The following is a 19,643-nucleotide window of genomic DNA, read 5'->3' on the forward strand; positions in this document are numbered from 1 at the left end:
ACTCTGCAAACAAGGCGGCAAACTCTGCGGGTGTACATACAGTACACATTGTTACTACTCCAGTCCATATGATTTATTTTACACTCCAGTTTAACTTTGTAATAGCCAAATCACACACAATAAAATTGCACAACCCCCCCCCCCCACACACTCTCTCTCTTTCCTCTCTAACTGCCGCACCACCAACTTCATCCTACTGTATTTTCCCCAACAGATCCACTGCGATCGAGAGTACGTGTTCCCTCGCGAAAGTCTGAATGCCATGGCTGACTTGAAGCTGCTGAGTCTGATAGTGCCAAAGGAGCTGGGTGGGCTCGGGGAGAATCATATCTGCTGTGCCATGATTGTGGAGACTTTGGCACGCTATGGTTGCCCGTCTACCGCAATGGTTTATAGTAAGTTGGGCCTTTACAGATTTTTTTTTTTGGGTACGAGACTCATCAGAATGGCTGTAATAATTACAATTAATGATGATGATGATAATGATGATAACGAGGACCTGTGTCATTCATGTAAGACTTCATTCAGCAATGCACCTTGGGGCTGTTTCAAGCCTTCTGTTCCGCCACCACAATAACGCTCTCGTCATGGACCTCCTCTCTCGCCTCGACAGCGACAAGCTGGTCGGCAGCTTGTCCTACTCCGACCCGGCCACAGGTGAGCCTTATGGGGTGGGAGTCTCATGTACTATCACGATCCAAAGTTTCTTTACCCCCCTGAGTGGAGGAAGGTCGAACCCAAGGTTGAAGAAATGACGGGCCACCGAACACAGGCCAGTTCATGATGGAGGGGTTCACTAACCTGAAGCTTAGGATAATAAGAATCACCCGGATGAAACACACGAGCCTATTTATGAATCACAGTATCATGAACCATTATTAGTCTTGTATACTGGCAGTGTCCGATCATCTGTTCTTGCTTCAACCTTGGCTTCGACCTGCTTCCACTCAGGGGGGTAAAGAAACTTTGGATCGTGATAGTACATTAAGTGTCCCTGGAAATGTTTGAGGAACTTCAGGATGTTAGTTTTGGGTTAATTTTGAGTAACAAAGGTTTTATCAATACGAGTATAGTTCTCAGCCGATACGAATCTTGTGCTGTGGTCAACATTGTGTTAGTCAACCACACTGATGGAAGAAGTGGCTGTGACTATTATTAAAACTTGCAAGCAAGTGCGCACACACACACACACACACACACACACACAACCTTACATCATGTGTGTAACCAGAAGTACTCTGCAACTTTTCCCAGGTGGTCATTTTTGGTTCCCGTTGTCGTCCAAGGTGAAGCAGCTTGATGATAACTCGATCAAGCTGCTGAAATACGGTTCGTGGGCTACCAGTGCAGGTCACGCCGACTATTACACCATACAGACGATCAGCCCTGGACACAAACCAGGGGACTACTCGGATCTCTCTTGCTTCTTGGTGTTTAAGGTAAGAGTTGCAGCTTGCCATTGCTATACTCTGTCCACTTTAGCTGTCCACCCATAGCCACGGGGAGGCCATCAACATATTGCCTATAATGTCACTCTGTCCTCCGCCATCAGGCTGTCTTGCTTTCAGTCCACCACACCTCCCTACCCAGTCGCTCCACCTCATCCCCTATCTCACCCTTCCCCTTTTCCCTTCCACTTCACTCACAAGTCAGTATTTGATTCTCCATTCTCTCCACACGGCCAGGCCTCTAAAACGTGGCCTAAAATTGCCGTCTCCACCTTGATGCCTGAACTGTAACAAGTGAATAACACTAGAATCCACTATAATCTGTCCACTTTAGCTTGGTCTAAAACTTTCAGCTGTCAAGGTTGAATGCTGAGATGCAGCAAAACATTATCGGTAGAATATGTCCGTCCTGAAGAAGTTTTATGGTAAGGATGGTTAACTGTAATATTATTCTGTCCTGTAGTTGATCTACGGGCAATTACCTGCAAGAGGACGATAATCCCAGCCATTTTAAAGTGAACGTACAATAACTTGCAGTCCGTCTTGGGAAATATCTTTGCTTAATTCCATCTAGTTTTTGATTTTCAACTGTAAATGCAATTAATTGGGACATTTAGTATACCCTCTTAGTTCGGAAACATGTTATTTTGCTTTATTCTTATCGTCTCCAAATGAACAAAGATCTGTTGTAGTTGAGGGGTTACTTAAGGGTGCATCAAACATCTCCAATTTGGAAAAAGAAAAAAAAAATGTAATAAAATCGCCTTGAGTGAGAAATAATAAATAGTTGGACTGGAGGGAGTAGATAAATCCTTGTCTTAATATCCGGAATTTGCATATTTTCTATGTCCTCCCCACAAATTTTACACATGATTTTCTTGAACTGTACTTTCCTCCTTCTCTTAGCTTTCAGACAATTGCGACTGATTCCACGTGAAAATATTATTTACTCAGAAAAAAATGCACTCTGTATCTACTTGGCCGTCTTCACTCAACGACATCCAGTAGTTTTATGGAAATATTTGACGGACATATGATTTCCAGCCGCGGTAGCGAAGCTGGTATCGTTTTCAATTTTTCTGTGTGTGTGTCTGTGTGTCTGTCAGCACGATAACTTCACAACCGCTCAAGACATCATCACAAAATTTTACAGGTGTGTAGTAGTGGGGAAAAAAAAAATTAGATTAAGTGTTCGAAATCTGTGAAAGTAGATCAAAGTCTGTGTGTCTTGTTACCACGGTAACCTTGCAACCGCAAAGATATCATTACAAAATTTTACAGGTGTGTAATAGGGATGAAAATCTCTTACGAGTATTGTTTTCAGCTTGTCTGTGTGTCTGTTAGTACAATAACTTTACAACCACTCAAGATATCATTACAAAATTTTATAGATGTGTAGTAGGGATGAAAATCTTCTACGAATTCGAAGTTAGTGAAAGTATGTCAAAGTTTGTGTGTCTGTTACAACGAGAACTTCGCAACCGCTCCAGGTATCATCACAAAAATTTACAGGTGTGTAGTAGGGATGAAAATCTCCGCGAGTTCGAAATTGTTAAAAGTAAGTCAAGGTCAAATTCCGACCCGCGCTAGATATGTATCAGCTCGCGGCTGTTTTGATTCTCTCCTCGGGGGGGCCTCTAAGTATTATTATTTTTATTATTATTTTGACATGGCGATTCGTTTGTGACCACCGCCTCCGGGATTCAGGCGTCTGGCTAGAGACAGACAGACAGACAGACAGATAGACAGACAGACAGACAGATAGAGAGACAGATAAACAGACATAAAGAAGGTCAATTCAACTACTCTAGAAGTAGGCCAGGATTATGAAATACAGATTAACAAAAAGGCCATACATTATTTTACCTCTGTTTCTCCCTCTATCAAAAGATTTATACGTAGAGAGAATCGAAAAAAAATAATATATTATTTGCGTTTACATTTTCTGCTAAATACATGAATAAAGAGACAAACGCAAAACTTTGTATTATGTTTGTTTATATTTTATTTTAATTTTTCTTGGCCTGTCAAAGGGCCAAACAAAAATGACTCAAGGGCCAGATTTGGCCCGCGCACCGCAGCTGAATAGCCCTGATACAAACACCGAGAACGTCATAGTGACTGTGATTAGGTTCCTCCATAAGCTCACCACGTTGGTTGGTTATATGACAGTAAATTACAAATTGGATTGAATACCTAAACTCATTTTACTCCAACCTTCTATTCAGCTTGGATGCTGAGGTATAACGTGAGATTAACACTAGAATATGATGCTAGTCACCAAGAAGTGGTACGAAAAAACTGTAAAGCCATAGTATAATCTTTTCTCACCGCTGAGCTACTTGGAATATGCTGAAAGAAAATGAAAGGAAATCAACCAAGTTAAGGTGAAAGAACTATACAGTAGTAGTCTTTGTTATCCCCTTCAATCCAATGGCCCATTTTTTCGTATATTTCTTGTCTCCAGACGATTTTGTTAACCTCAGGAGAGACATTTCAACAGGATGCGTTTGATACAGATTTCATAACCCCTTCTCAGCACAACGTCTCTCCTGACCTGAATAAAATCGTCCTGAGATTGAAAAATAAAATAATGCAAGATGCATGGCCCAGGTTCTGATGACGTCACGTACATACAGTAAGGCGGGGCCCAGGCAGGAAATGTCTGTAAAGCGCAGTTTTATGCATACAGACTTAAAAGACGTGAAAGGCTACTAGCAAATCTTGCCAACCTTCGTAGGAGTTGAAAACTCGGGTAGTAAAATTATTCATTTTTTTCTTACTTCTTCTCTATTTCTTTCCTCCTTCATTAGTTATAAGTCCAAAACGAGAAGTCGTATCCGAGAGAGTTACACACAAAATGCTTAATAACAACTGAGGTTGTTTCCTACATATAAGCAACATTCAAGCTACTGTACTTGTGCCACGGACAAAAAAAACATCTATAGCACTCGGATATCTGATCATTATATAGGTAAAACTCCACGAAGTAGTGTTACCCTATTCCATGTAAGAGCAGTGGCGGAAAAAGTAAATCCGTGGTGGAACATGGATCCATTGTAGCAAATTGATTCATGAGAAAAGTTGATACATGGTTAAAATAGGTTCCAGTGGCAAAATAGGTCCATTGACAAAATAGGTCCACGGTGTTAATAATGGCCATGGGAAAACTGATCTACTGAGGAAAGTAGATCCATGTGGAAAAATAAGCATATGTGGAGAACTATATCCATGTGGAAAAATAGGTCCAAGGGGGAAATAGGTCCATGAGAATAGGAGGTCCCTGGGGAAAAGCTGATCCATTGGGATAACAAATCCACTGTGGATAATAGATCCATTAGGGATAATAGGTGCATTAAGGAAAAAAGGTCCTTTGGGGAAATAGGTCCATGGGAATAAGAGGTCCCTGGGGAAAAGCTGATCCACTGGGATAACAAATCCAATGGGGATAATAGGTGCATTAAGGAAAAAAAGTTCCTTTGGAGAAATAGGTCCACTTGCGAAAATGGTCCAAGGAGAGAACTAAATCCATGGGAAAAATACATTTATGAGTGACAAAGGTCCATTGGGAGAAATAGGTCTATGGGGGAACAAAAAGAGACTATTTTCATGAACCTGCAGCTAAACCATGCATCAGTTGGTGCAGCAGTTGACATGTCAAATCAATCCAAAATTTCAAGCTGAGCAACTTTGTATTTCAATGGAAGTCGCTAAAATGCCTCCTTCCTTATAGCTGAAATTGAAAATTGCCTAGCAGTTAGCTGATGCATCAGCTGACGCAACAGATGGCATGTTAAATCAACTCAGAATTTCAAGCTGAGCAACTTTGTTCAAAATTTCAACCTGAGCAACTTTGTATTTCATACGAAACTCGCTCAGAGCTCTCCAGGGGCAGATATTCGAACCTTCTTTGAAGGAGAAACAAAACAAGATCCTGTCGGCCTTGTCGCAGGTAAAAAAAAAAAAAGTTTCCCCAAGCGTACCGTTTATAGACCTGTCGGCTTTGCCACAGGTAGAAATGTCAAGGCAGGAACAGATCCATGGGGAAAACAGATGGGTGGTAATTATCACCTAGAGAGTGTAGCCAGACACACGTTTATGTATTAGTAGTACATTTGTATTTGGTAGCAAGCTTCCATGAAAAAGGTCATAAACCAGAAAAATTTAAAATGATTATTAAGATGTAAAGATTAAAATTAATGTGCAGAAACAAGAGGTGCAAAAAGTGCAGAAACAAGGGAGCATTTACGACGGTAGGAGATTCGAAGTTCTACATGTTACTGCATTCCACCAGCTAAAAACGTTTTATGAGTAGTGCGGAATGTACAGTAGTACTGGGAACAAAACTCTGAATCTCTCCCATCCGTATTTCCGTCGTCTCTGTATGCTTTTAACATCTCTTGTTTCGGCACTTTTTTCATACCTGTATCATAACAATCATTTTAGAATAAAATTTCTATTTTGTAGCACAGATCTGTTGCAGTGCGTTTGTTCTAGCCTACTGAAGATCCTTATTTCATGTCAGCTCACTTGATAGTCATTTGTAGTCAGATTGGAGGAGCATTTTGAACGGTGGTTAAGGAAACATTCCTAGCGCGTAACAAAGGCTAACCGAATTTCATGGAGCCATTCATGTTGTGAGAGAGGCCCAGTTCCTTTAGGTGAAAACAAACCAATTTAAATGCAAGACAATAGCACGAAGTAGAATGTGCATAACTCAAAAATGCATATTTGATTGAGTTTACAATGTTGACAAGGAATTGTGTTATTGTGTTTTGAATTAAAAAAAAAAAGTGAATAGATATCCTCTTTGACAAATTAACTGTTGAAAAGGGATGCCTTCACGTGGAGGCTCTGAGGTAGCCGGACAGCATTATACAGGCATCTCTCTGCTCCCTCAGTATCCCATGAAAGCACTAGTGTGAATTGTAGAAGGAAGGTGCTTCAGCCCGTCGTCCACCGGTTCATGTCGATATAAGCGTAGGGGTACAACAACAAAAACAACAAATTTAGTCAGATGCGTGACCTCAGGCATTTCAGAATTGACTTTTTCTGCAAATGTAAAGAGCGGACAACTTAAATCAGTCTTCTGTACCAAAACGTAGGTTACCAGTACATACTATTCTTTTTGTCCATACATTATGGTCTTCTGTTGTCAAAGCAGTCTCAGTAAATGAAGCAAATGATGAATACAGGGGCAAATGAACGCCTAACAATAAGGAATGGAAACAAGATACTGGACTGATCAACGTAGGAGTTTGCTGAGTTGACATGGGTGGAATACAAAGGTATAAATAGGAGGGTTTGATGCTTGATTTCACCTCTTTTTTTTTTTTTTTTTTTTTTTTTTTCCAGGCATGGAGTGAGAGTCTAATTCTGGAGAAAGAGTCTGATTCAAAGGGAGCAGATTAAAAATTAAAAAAAAAAAAAAAAAAAAAAGCAGTTGTACTGTAGGTACGAGTGTCTTGGATCCCGTTGTTAAAATATCAGATACCAGTAATTCATGGTAACTTATAACAGTATCTCTTACTAGAACAGGTAAGTTATATATTCGAATGCGTAAAAAAAAAGCCTGCTAAAATTAATAAATCAAAGTGATGGAACACTGCTATTAAGCACTGTCTGTTAGAAAAAAAAACTTGTGCACAAAAAGTGTACTGCCACAGTGAATTAAAGTGATTAAATGCAGATATGATGCTCTTTGTCGAAATGCTAAAAGAGATAATCAGGGTAAATAAGAAAAACCCCGAAGGTCATTTTTGCTAGTCTCAGTAAATTAAACCCAGATCAGAAACATGAAGGAAATAACACCAACAATAGTCACCCCAGTCACAGAAAACAGACAGCATACTGATGATGAAACTGGAATAGTAAGATTTGTGAACACTTTATTTGCATCAGTATTTGCAACAGAAAATGCAAGTATTGTAAAGCTCCTGCAGCTTCCCCATTCCTTGTAAAGGTTATATAATTAATGATACTACAATTAGGGGGAGAGCTGTATGGTTGCAGTTAGTAAACTTAAGATGAATAAAACACTGGGGCCAGACAAAGTTTCTTCATGCGTAAGAAAGGATATTCATGATGAAATATCAAAATCTTTAACTAAACTTTTGAACATATCAGTAAAGAGCATTAAGGTACCACATGAGTGAAGGGTAGCAAATGAAACTCCACTATTAAAAGAAATAAATGCAGCAAAGCACAACAACAAAATTACCCCCAAACTAGCTTAATGTGAGGGAATTGCAGATTATTAGAAACTATTATCATAAACGAAGTTTGTCAAACTCTTTGAAACAAACGATCTTATCAGTGGTTCACTGCATGGTTTTCCAGATAATTGCTAATGCCTTATGAATTTCTTATATTTTTTCAACGATGTATTAAAGATATATGACGAAACTAAATCTGTTGACATTGTCTATCTTGATTTTCAAAAAATATTTGGAAAAGCTCTATACAGAAGGCTTTTTCAGAAATTAGAGGCACATGCTTTCAGAGGAACCGTGCACACGTGGAAAGCAAAGAATTGTAATGTATGGTGAAAAAATTAGACTGGATAAATATTACAAATTACAAATGGAGTGTCACAGGGTTCAGTGTTGGGGCCTATCATGTTTTACAGCATGTATACATATACATTAGGGTGGCCGAGAAATGTATAAAAAAACTTTTTTTCAAATGTATTATTCTCCACAAGGCTACTTCTGTTCCATATCATTTATGGAGCTCTCATGCAAAAAAATTGGCTCATATTTAGAAGTCACTTCCTAGAGGAAAAACATGTCATCCCGATAATATTATGTTTCATCACAAAATCGGTAGATATACTTAACTGTAACATGCGTCTACCACTGCTGCATGCTGCAGCCATCTGTTAGAAACTCCGGCGCAAACAGAAAAGCACCACGTCCACACCGCAGCGCATGCTGGGTGGCTCGTCAATAACTCAGTGGTCACTCAGTCACTCAGTGGATGACCATTTCTCCACACAATAGGATGTACATGGGTAGGCTCTTGATGACTAGCATGTCGTGACACCGAGCAGTGAATTACCCTGATCTGGTAAGTAAAATTCATATCATTTTGTTAGCTACCAATAATGACACATTAAAAAGTAGCTTTGATATATTAGGCTTTTACGCTCCTCATACGAGGCACTTGTTGATGAATATTTGATTCATTAATAATGGAATATTTCTAATACCAAACACAGTGCTTAATAATCATTGTATCCAGCATATGATCATAATTATCCAGATATGTGGAGTGAATTGAAGCTAATATGTCAAAATAATGTTCTGATGAGTATTATTATTGGTTGTAATAAAGCTTTGTGTATCAGTGTGTTCCATTCACAAGTCATGCCTATGACAAGAAGCAGTCCAAAAGAATGGCTTCTCGGCAAGCCCGAGAAAGATATATTGGGTGCTCGCCTGCCAATTAATGCCAATGTCCTCAAGAACTTTGTTTCACCATCAGAACGGTCTTAAAATCAGTTGCAGCACTAAGAGTACCGTTGAGAAGTTAATGGTGATCTGGGATAAAACACGCATCCCAACCGAAAGGGTAGACTCGAGTATTTGCAAGCTCCAGAAGCTTCACAAAGAGTACTCTGTATTGAGGAACAACGGATCATTACCGAAACCAGGGTACCGGGTCAAATAGTAAAACTTCAAGAAAAAACTCACAAAACTGTGTGACATTTCTCGAAAGGACGCTTTGCTCACTATGACAAACGAAGAGGATAAGCAGTTCCTGCGACTACAGCAACAGAATTCCTCCAGTGGGGGTATGTCCAGGGTGGACAGAATGTTTGCAAACAAGGAGGCTCATATGCAGCATAGAAGTGATCAAGCCAACACTTGAAAAGAAAGATGCAAGCTCATTGCACAGCAGATGGAAATGACTGTACCATCAAGTTCTATTTATGCTGAAGGTTGTAGCGCTTCCTCATCAGCAGAGTCTGAGGATGAATTTCAAGGGCCATCGATGTCCAAACAAATTACACGGCTAAGTAAAGCTAAGAAAACTATTGTAACTAAGGAAGTAGCTGCTATGCTTGATCGTGTCAAACTGTTTAATCGTTCAGCCATGTTTGTCGTGGGTACTGTTGCACAGGCACTTGGTCATAACCTTGAGTCGGTAGTACTGTCCCGAAATACTTTACAGTGAGCATGAGCTACCACTCGCGAAGAAGCAACTGATTCATGGGCTGCTTTCACACCAGACATTCCACTTTTCCTACAATGGGATGGTAAACTGTTCCTAGATATCGCTGGAAACAGTAAACTGCAATGGACCAAGTTGCCATTTTGGTGACTGGCAATGAGACAGAGCAACTTCTCAGGGTTCCCAAGATAAACCGCAGCACTGGGCAAGCGCAGTGCAATGCATGCGTCAAAACATTGGATGAATGGAATAAAAAAAACAACAATGATTTAGGAGCTTGTTTTTGATACAACAACAGCTAACACAAGCTCGAAGACGGGAGCATGCGGTCTAATAAAAAAAAAAAACTTTGGACAAAGAGCTCATCTGGATTGCCTACCATCATCATGTGTCTGAGATGATGCTGTCTACTGTCTTCAATGTTTCTCTAAGGCCAAGCAGTGGACATGAAGTGGGAATCTTCAAGTGCTTCCAAAAACTTTGGCCAGGTATGGATAAAACTAATTTATAACCTGCTGGAGACGAGTTGTTTGTTGGGATGGTCTATGCGAAGAAATGATTTTGTTCTGCACTAATGCCATGAACAGCCAGCTCCCAAAAGATGATTATAGAGAGTTACTACAGCTCTCTTGTATGTTCTTGAGATATTTTCCAGATGATAAGCAGAGAGTTCGTGCTCCAAGCTCTGTGCACAATGTGCGCTGGATAGCAAAAGCAATATACTCGCTAAAGATTTTCCTATTCAGGAAACAAATGAACTTGATGGCAAGGGAGACAGCTGGTTTCACAAAAGTAAGTCTGTTTGTCTCGTTCATATACACATGCTATTGGCATGAGTCACCACATCCAGAGTGGGCCCTCTTCAATGACAAGAAGCTGATTTCTCTGTTCCGAGTACCCCGATCGTGGAGGCAGTTGCCAAGTCGTTGTGCCGCCTTTTATTGTACTTCTTTGAGCATCTGGCGCCTCTCGCTTTTTTTTTATCATCGTGTTGACGATGCCACTAAAGCAGCTATAGTGGAAAACCTTGACCGTCCTTCTCAACAGAAACTGGCACGACGTTTCGATGGTGATGCATTCGACCACCGTGCCTCACTGGCAACTTACATCACCAGAATTCATTGAAGTTCATCCACCTACTATCTGTGACAGGACAAGATGATGCCAGGGCGTTCAGGCGATATCACCCAACCTTTGGCTGACAGACCCCAGGTATATGTCACTTTTAGCCATGTGCAAACATTTGAAGGCTGTGAACGACTGTGTTAACAGAGATGTAGCTCTCATCCAGTCGTATAACCATGTCCTAACGAGAGATGAGACTCAAAAGCAGTACATACTGCAGCTTGTTGCTGACCACCGGAAGAGACTGCTTGTTCCGATGAAAGCTGCTTTTTAGAAGACAAAGTGATGCATTATTCCTATAGGCCTACTTAGTATTTTAAGTGTTCTTTTAACACTCAAATAATGTCTATGTCTGGAAACGTTGAAAATACATATTTCGTTTTTTGTTGAGAAACCGTCGATGTAGTGTTTTCAGATCTTTTATTCGGAATTTCGGCATCGGGAGTGACCTCTAAAAATTGTGCATTTCACCAAATTTTTCACATAGTGCCTTCAGTGATGATAAGGAAAATATATAGCCTTTTGGAGGTGAACAGTTTCTACTTTGTTTTTTTAGGCCACCCTCATATATATATATATATATATATATATATATATATATATATATATATATATATATGGGGCCTGTGTGGTAAAGTGTGCGTTTTCGTACACTGAAGAACGAGGGTTCGCGCCCAGCCAGGGTAATAAACTTTGAGAGCGTTCTTCAGGCCACGTACTACATTGGTGGACACAAGGGGTGCTGTGGTCGAACCAGTGTCGCATACTATAATGTATGCTTGCACCCAGTCGGCTTGCACGGGCCGATTCCACTTGGTTCACAGACTACACACACATCCAAAGCCACTCCAACACTACAGTTACACTTACAAGCACTTCTCGCCCTACATACAATCTCTACCAGGCAGTCTAAGCCACTTGGTAGAGATACATTGACTGGAACGTCCCCACTTCGGTTGGGATAGGCCAGTCCTGCAGTGGACACACAAACGGCTGAGATGATATATATATATATATATATATATATATATATATATATATATATATATATATATATATATATATATATATATATATATATGCTGTACATACGGGGAAGAAAGGTTGCTGGTTCCTTGAAAGCAGTGATAAGAAACAGGGAAGTGAGCATGGAAGTGAAAAAGTTACTACATGACAGTATTGTGATACCAACTCTAACGTACGGAAGTGAAGCTTGGACATTGTTGGAAGGACACAAGTCAAGAGTGAGAGCAGTGGAAATGAGTTATTTAAGAGGAGCCTGTGGGGTCACGTGGAGAGACAGGCTGACGAATGAGGATATAAAGGAGCGTTGTGGTGTGGATGTGGATGTGATAGGAAGCGTTATGAGGAACACACTGAGGTGGTTTGGCCATGTGGAGAGGATGGAGGGTGAAAGACTGACGAAGAGAGTGTATGTGAGTGAGGTGGAGGGAGGAAGAGGGAGGGGGAGGCCGAGGATGAGATGGAGGGATGGGGTGGAGAGGTATATGAGAGAGGGGGGTGTGAGTTGGGAGCAGGGCAGTGAAATGGCGGGGGACAGGGCGACTTGGAGGCGATTTGTTTGTGGCCACCCCAAACGGGATTGAGGCGTCTGGCAATAGATAGCTAGACATACGGTATACAGTATATACATCTAATCTACAAGTCGTGTCGTGAAATTTGGTGAAAATATCTGCTGGAAGACTAAAGTTTTGGTGCGGTCTGCTGTGTGTCGAACGGACGGTTGGTAGCACTGACTTGAGTTGCCATTTGCTCAAGGGGACCAGCCTGTGGATGCCAGCATATTATTATTTTTTTTTTAAAATAAACAAAACTAATCCATATATTAATTCTTTCTGACTTTTGTTTTTATTCAGTACACATGAAGCGTTTCTCATCTTTTATTATCACGTCCACACGGTTACAGTTCAATTAGCTAAATAAGTATTCGGAAATCAGTTCTCCATCTTTATTAACTGTAAAATAGCTAATGACCTGGGGCTGACATTATTTAACAGTGCTGTAAAACAAAATTGACTATATTATTCAACACATGAGAAGAGAGTTACTGTATTATGATTATCGATTTTTTTTTTTTTTTTTTTTTTTAAGAATGGCTGGCTAACTGAATCCCACATACGAGTTCGAACACAAAAACCTGACGACCAAAGTCTACGCACAACTGTTCGTGTGCTTCATTCTAGATGTAGTTCGTTTCTTACGGCGTTAGCACTGTTTGCAGATGCAGCTTCCATCCTTGTGATTATCTACTGGTCCTGTGGTGGTGTGGTAACAGGAGGACGACAACGATGACGGTTCTCCGTTGTGCCTTCCTCCTGAATTCACCCAATCCATCTTTCTATGGCTATGCTTATACTAAAATTATGTTTAAGCCGTCTGTTAAGGATTCACTTCTTGTAAATAAAGCAAGATCATGCCATCTCTCATCTCCCTAATAGTTGGATGCATGTTGCTTTCCCTTTCCATATCAAGGTACAGCATAGTAGCTTGACGTTTTGTGTTTTGTTGCAAGATGAAATGTCCAGGTGATCATTACCTAACCGTTAGCATTTCGTCTCTCATATGAAATTAGAACTCAGTAATTCTCCCGGAATTTTATGGGCTCATTTAACCTTCATCCCATCAGCAGCTGATATGGAGCTTGAGGATGTCAGGCTAGCCAACCACAAATATGTAACTGTCGTAGAGCTGTCAGAATGTTTCAAATGTTGCGCTTAATCTTAGGACAAAACCGCGACACGACTTTTGTCTTTGTGAATGTGTACAGTATATGGTATATATATATATATATATATATATATATATATATATATATATATATATATATATATATATATAGATAGATAGATAGATAGATAGATATAAGGTATATACATATATATTTTATGTATATATATATGTATATGTATCGGGTATATATCTATATCAAAATCTCTCTCTCTCTCTCTCTCTCTCTCTCTCTCTCTCTCTCTCTCTCCAGTATATACATTTTTTTCGTTATTTTTTTTTTTTTAAATGTGCATCAAAAAGACTACACCAGCCAGATAAACAGTTGGTCGACTGTGTTGGATAAAGGTTGTCAAACACTCGTCATATGCTCCTTCGTACATAATTCATACAACCATCTTTTCCATAACACTGTTGCGTGATTAACAGTGTTTAATCTAATATTAATCTCTTGTTACGGTTCAGTAGTTCCATAACACTCCTTCGTGACTAGGATCAATTTTTGGTATTATCCTCTTATTACTCTTCAGTGGCAGCATCACACAGCTGCTCTGCTTCTTTTCCATGGCACTTCTCCGTGACTACCAACATACTTCAATGTTAATCTCCTATTACAGCCAAGGTGGAGGGATAACCAACTTAGGCCAGGCTAATATGCAGAGATAACAACAATGACTTACTACACCGCAAATTTATATCATCTCCTCGGACTTTTCATCATCACCACGACCACTATGGAAACTATTTCTCCACATACGAGTATACATTAATACAGAAGCAGTCTGCCGAAACTGTCTTGTGCCTTTCTTATCGTTTCCATAATTTTTTCTCAGGACGAGGTCCGAGCCAACACTGAGGACTGGAGTGCCCTGGGGATGCATGGCAATATGTCTGGCCCGCTGGTAGTCGAGGGAACCTTCAGTATGGACAGGATGATTGGACCCCCAGGTGATGGCAAGCTGGTGAGTAGTAGGCTATAGCATTTGCTTTAGCCTGACGAAAAATTCATAACTACTTTCAACTCAGATGATGGCAAGCTGGTTAGTAGTGCCAAATTAATATACCGGTATATTAGTCAGACAAAGATCCCTCGCTCACTTTCACTTCAGTTGGCGGCAGGCTAGTGAGTAGTACGGCATTTGTTTTAACATGACAAAGATTTCTAACCCCTTTCAGCTCAGCTGATGGCCAAGTGTAGTCAGACTGGAAGGTTGATTTGAGTAATAACAGTGAGATTAATTCCTACCTCATAACTAAGTCTCATCGAATTTCATGAAACCACGAATTAGTATTCAATGAATGGGAAAGTGAAAACAAACCGACTACAATTCATTTTTCGAACCTCAGGTGACAGCTTATCACGTGACCATGACCAAAGACAGAGTGATAGCATTTCATCAAAACCCAAGAGTTGTTATGGCCAAGGAGTGACTCTCTCCACTCAGTCAAACATTACTGTTCACTATAAAACATAGCACGGGTAAAACAAGAAAATGTTATATAGAATTGATTATGGATGATTCATAAACTGTAATAAAATTAAAATAACATTCTGTACATTGCAGCATACTTAGTGTTTGAATATACCGTTCTAACTGTAATTATTCACTTTTGAGAACAAAATATATTTGCCCTTCTTCATTTACTGTAAGAACAGACTACAGTATATTGACTCTGAGATCAAACCACAATTCTCTTTTCTTCAGTTTGTCGAAGTACAGATGAGTAGGCTACTCAGTTCCCTACTGAATTGATCCGTGGTGATTCTTGCTCCGATGAGATACTATTTTATCATTTCATAATTTACTTTGAGTAAATGCTATATGGCAATTCTTCCTCCTTTGTTATAACCAGAGCAACGATGAATGCGTGGACCATTTCTTCCTGGTGAACACGTCTGCCTGCTGGAATGGCATAGCCCTGGGCTCAATGGACGTGGCACGCAAACACGTCACTCGCAAAGCACACGCAGACGTTGGCATGCGAGTGTGTGACTACCCCACCATCCAGGTCGGTGGACAGGCGATTGTATTTTTATCTGAATGAAATAGTTGATAGGTAATATGCAGCGCGTTTGTGTGGATGTTAATGCCTGTGAGATGGGGTCAGGATTCCGATGGTTTGAGTGGTGAATGAATGAGTGTGACCTTTTTTTTATTAGACTTACTAATTCTCCTGTCAGTTTTTTCCTCGAGCTCTGGACCTTATCTCACACCATCCTTAGGTGGGAAACGTCTGGATGATGATGATGATGATAACGATGCAATATTTTTGCTTTGGGGCATGGTGGCTCAGTGGTAGAGCACCTGACTCGAGACCGAAGAGTCTTGCGTGCTCGCCGCGTCCTGGTAGGCTGCCCTGCCGGGAGGCATATTTCCGAACTGTATTGCAGTTGAGACAGGGGGCGGGGCATGGACTGTGACGTCACTACGCGCCCGCCTTTAGCGCAACTTAGATTAAGGTTTCTCTCGGTTTCATTGCTTCGGGCCTGCGATTGTGATGAACAATATTCCCATATTCCTATATATTTTATATGCCATTACATTTAAAACGTACAATATATGTATCCATATACATTTCATAAATGAATACAGAATATTTGTCATTGCTTTATAGCGTATCTTAGTTTATCATCATTGTATTATTTTGTCCCAGTTTCTTATTTACAAGCTTAACACGACATAAAGTATTTCTGCGCTGAAACCATTAGTACTCAGCAGTGCAAAATTTTAGGTATTTTGGCGAAAGTTTAGGTATTCTGATCTACAACCGACGCTGGTCTAGAATGCGAGCTGTTTGCGGAATCGTTTAATCTCACCCAGTTGGTAAAGCAACCAACCAGAATATCTGATAATCCTGACCATAATGCCCATCTCTTGGATTTATTCTTGACAAATAATCCAGATCAATACAGGATAGAGGTACTGTCACCACTTGGATCCTCTGACCACAATCTCATCAAAGCCTCATTAGTTAACCCTCCAACACCTCCCCATTCCGAACCTGTCAGGGTGACCCGATGGCACTTTGACAGGGCAGACTGGGATGGATTTAGAAATTATCTTGCTGATGTTCCATGGCAGTCTTTCTTCTCTAGTGATCCCAATTCTACCCAGTCCCACATTTGCGACTTAATACTAGCTGGTATGGATTTATTCATACCAAGTCAACAATTCACTAAAAGATCAAACTCTCCAAAATGGTTTGATGGCAATTGTGCCAGAGCAACAGCCCAAAAGTCATTAGCATATAACTCTTACTTAAAATCAAAAACATCTGAATCACTCTCCCAATTTAAAATTGCTAGGAATCATGCAAAAGCTGTATTAAATCTATCTAAATCAACCTTTCTTCAAAAGCAAGCATCAAAACTACTTAACAACCCTAATGACAATAGAATATTCTGGTCAACTCTTAATTCTTTCAATAATAACTTTAACAAGTCATCTTCCACTCCCCCACTAAAATCTTCAGATGGCAATATTACAAATGACCCACGTGGGAAAGCAGATATCTTTGCTAGTACCTTTGCAAGAAACTCTACCATAGATGATACCAGCCAGAATGTCTCAGTACTGGAACTTGATTCTCCCGAAATTGCCCCACTTAAAATACAGACAAGATTCGTAAAATCCATCCTAGACAATTTACTTACCAACAAAGCTCCAGGCCCAGATGGAATTCCGCCAATTGTTTTGAAAAAGCGTTCCCCTGAACTTGCCTCTGTCCTAGCTAAATTATTCAGACTATGCATACGTACTTCTTTATTCCCAAATTCATGGAAAGAAGCCAATATCCACCCAGTTCCGAAGAAAGGAAGTTCGTCTGACCCCCCCAATTACAGACCAATAGCTGCCACATCTTCTCTTGGTAAGGTATTTGAAACTTTAATTAATAAGCATATTGTTAAATATCGTGAATCCAACAACTTAATTAGTGATAGACAATATGGTTTTCGCCGCGAAAGATCCACCATTGACATACTCAATCTCTTAACTCATACCATCCATCAATCAATTGATCTTTTTGGAGAAACTCATGCAGTAGCTCTTGATATCTCTAAAGCTTTCGACAGAGTATGGCACCGTTCCCTGCTGTCCAAACTCCCTTGCTATGGACTAACGTCTTTTGTTCCTTTGATTTCTTCTTATCTTAGTGACAGGAAAATAAGAGTAAAAGTAGATGATGTATATTAAAATTTCCACTCAATTAACGCCGGCGTGCCGCAGGGATCAGTTCTGGCGCCAACCCTATTTCTGGTTCATATTAATGATCTCTTATCTGTCACTCACAATCCCATTCACTCATATGCAGATGACTCAACACTACATAGTTCATTCACACTCAGACATTCAATTACAAAGTCTAATATCTCTACCTCTCAACTCAGTACAGCCATCTCCATAAATCAAGATCTATCTACAATCAGTGAATTGGGACAAAACAACCTTGTCTCTTTTAATGCTAGTAAAACTAAATATATACAGTTTACTAATAGACAGATATTACCAGATTCGTACATTACCTTCAGTGCTACTAATATTCCCATCTCCAAAAGTATTGAAATTCTTGGTGTCTCACTTAACAGTGCCCTCAGCTGAACCTCTCATGTCAGATCACTTGCTAAAACCGCCTCAAAGAAACTTGGATTATTGTACAGAGTCCGTAACTTCTTCGCCGATGAGCAGTTAGCTATAATTTATAAGAGTCATGTGCGCTTTCAGCTTGAATATTGTTCACCCTTGTGGAATGGTTGTGGAGAGGTTGCATTAAGACAACTAGACAAAATTCAAAATAAAGCTGTTAGAATCATTAACAACCCTGCCATTACATATAAACTACCTCCCCTGCAAGTAAGAAGGAATGTTGCCTCCCTTGCATTATTTTACAGATATTTCTTTGGCAAATGCTCAGACGAAGTTGCGTCCATGGTGCCACCTCTCCATGCCTTCCCTCGTGCTTCACGGGCATCTGGTAGCGCTCATGACTGGAATGTCACTCAACCATATTGCAGAACTTCTGCCTATCAGAATTCTTTCATTCCCCGAACTGCATCTCTCTGGAACTCGCTTCCCCAGAGTTGTTTTCCTCCAAATTTCAACCTACAACTGTTCAAGTCTGTTACAGATATTTTATGAACAGAGGACACCAGTAATCTGGTGTATGGATTTTTTTTTTTTTTCCCCATTTGTTTTTCCTTCCTCCGTTTTATTAAAAAAAAAAAAATAATAATGGTGGTATGGGTGACTGGTATTGTAATATCGACAGGAATGTTCACTGCTTGCCGCCAACAAGATATGTATTGAACAAAATTATCTTACTCAAGATCACTCAGTGAGCGTTGCACGTACATAAAAAAAAAAAAAAAAGGAAAATTCAGTGACAATGCAAACATAAAACAAGATGTATATTTAACAAAGACACCCTACTCAAGATGAATGAGCGTTGCACATAAAAACAGACAAAAAACAAAAAATCAAAAATACAATAAAAATACAGAAAACAAAAATGCTAGTGTCGTAAAAAATATATATATCACTTCACTCATGAAGTTAAGTTGCGCTGAGGCGGGTGCATAGTGACGTCACAGTCCAAGCCCCGCCCCTTGTCTCTACTGCAGTACAGTTCGGAATAATGCTGCCGGGAGAGGTAGCTCTCTCATGTCACTTAGCTGGTTGTAGCAGCCTTGGCTCAGTGGGTTATAGCGTTCTGACCCAAGGGTCGGAGGTTCGAATCCACCCAAGGGTCACTGGTGGACACCAGGAAGGGCATCCGGTCATAAAGCAGTACACGCTCCAAAAAGTGCTCTACCCAGGGGCAACGCCTTAGCCCTTATCGAAAAAAGGGGACACGACGTAAAACTCAAAAAAAGGAAAAAAAATCGACTGCTCAAGGGTCATCAACCCCTTGCATTTGGGTAATGTCCTTGTTAGTTTACTTTTGCTTCTAACATTCAGTTTTATTCGACGTACGAAAAACCTGTCGTACTGAAGGTTGTTTGTCACGACAATATCTGATCCATCCAGCTCGAAAAGTCACTCCTGAGTTGATTAAAATCATTACCAGACCGCAAGAGAGAAGATTCTAAAGAGGGTTCACATCGAGCCGAAACTGTTGATGTTGCTGTTGTTGCTGCTGCTGCTGTTA

General features: G+C 40.2%; 1 protein-coding gene across 1 annotated transcript in view; it reads left to right on the plus strand.

Annotated features, from left to right (window-relative positions):
- LOC145403632 (uncharacterized) overlaps window positions 1-19,643 on the plus strand; it is a 72,239-nt gene that overhangs the window by 19,478 nt on the left and 33,118 nt on the right. The window contains exons 2-6 of the mRNA XM_080275311.1: window positions 215-395; window positions 529-657; window positions 1,255-1,439; window positions 14,330-14,458; window positions 15,351-15,506. Of these exons, the coding sequence (XP_080131437.1) occupies window positions 215-395; window positions 529-657; window positions 1,255-1,439; window positions 14,330-14,458; window positions 15,351-15,506 (780 nt within the window). The remainder of the gene's footprint in view (window positions 1-214; window positions 396-528; window positions 658-1,254; window positions 1,440-14,329; window positions 14,459-15,350; window positions 15,507-19,643) is intronic.

This window comes from Coenobita brevimanus, chromosome 61 (genome assembly GCF_032717465.1).
Source record: "Coenobita brevimanus isolate Jiangsu-jjx chromosome 61, ASM3271746v2, whole genome shotgun sequence".
NCBI lineage: Eukaryota > Metazoa > Arthropoda > Malacostraca > Decapoda > Coenobitidae > Coenobita > Coenobita brevimanus.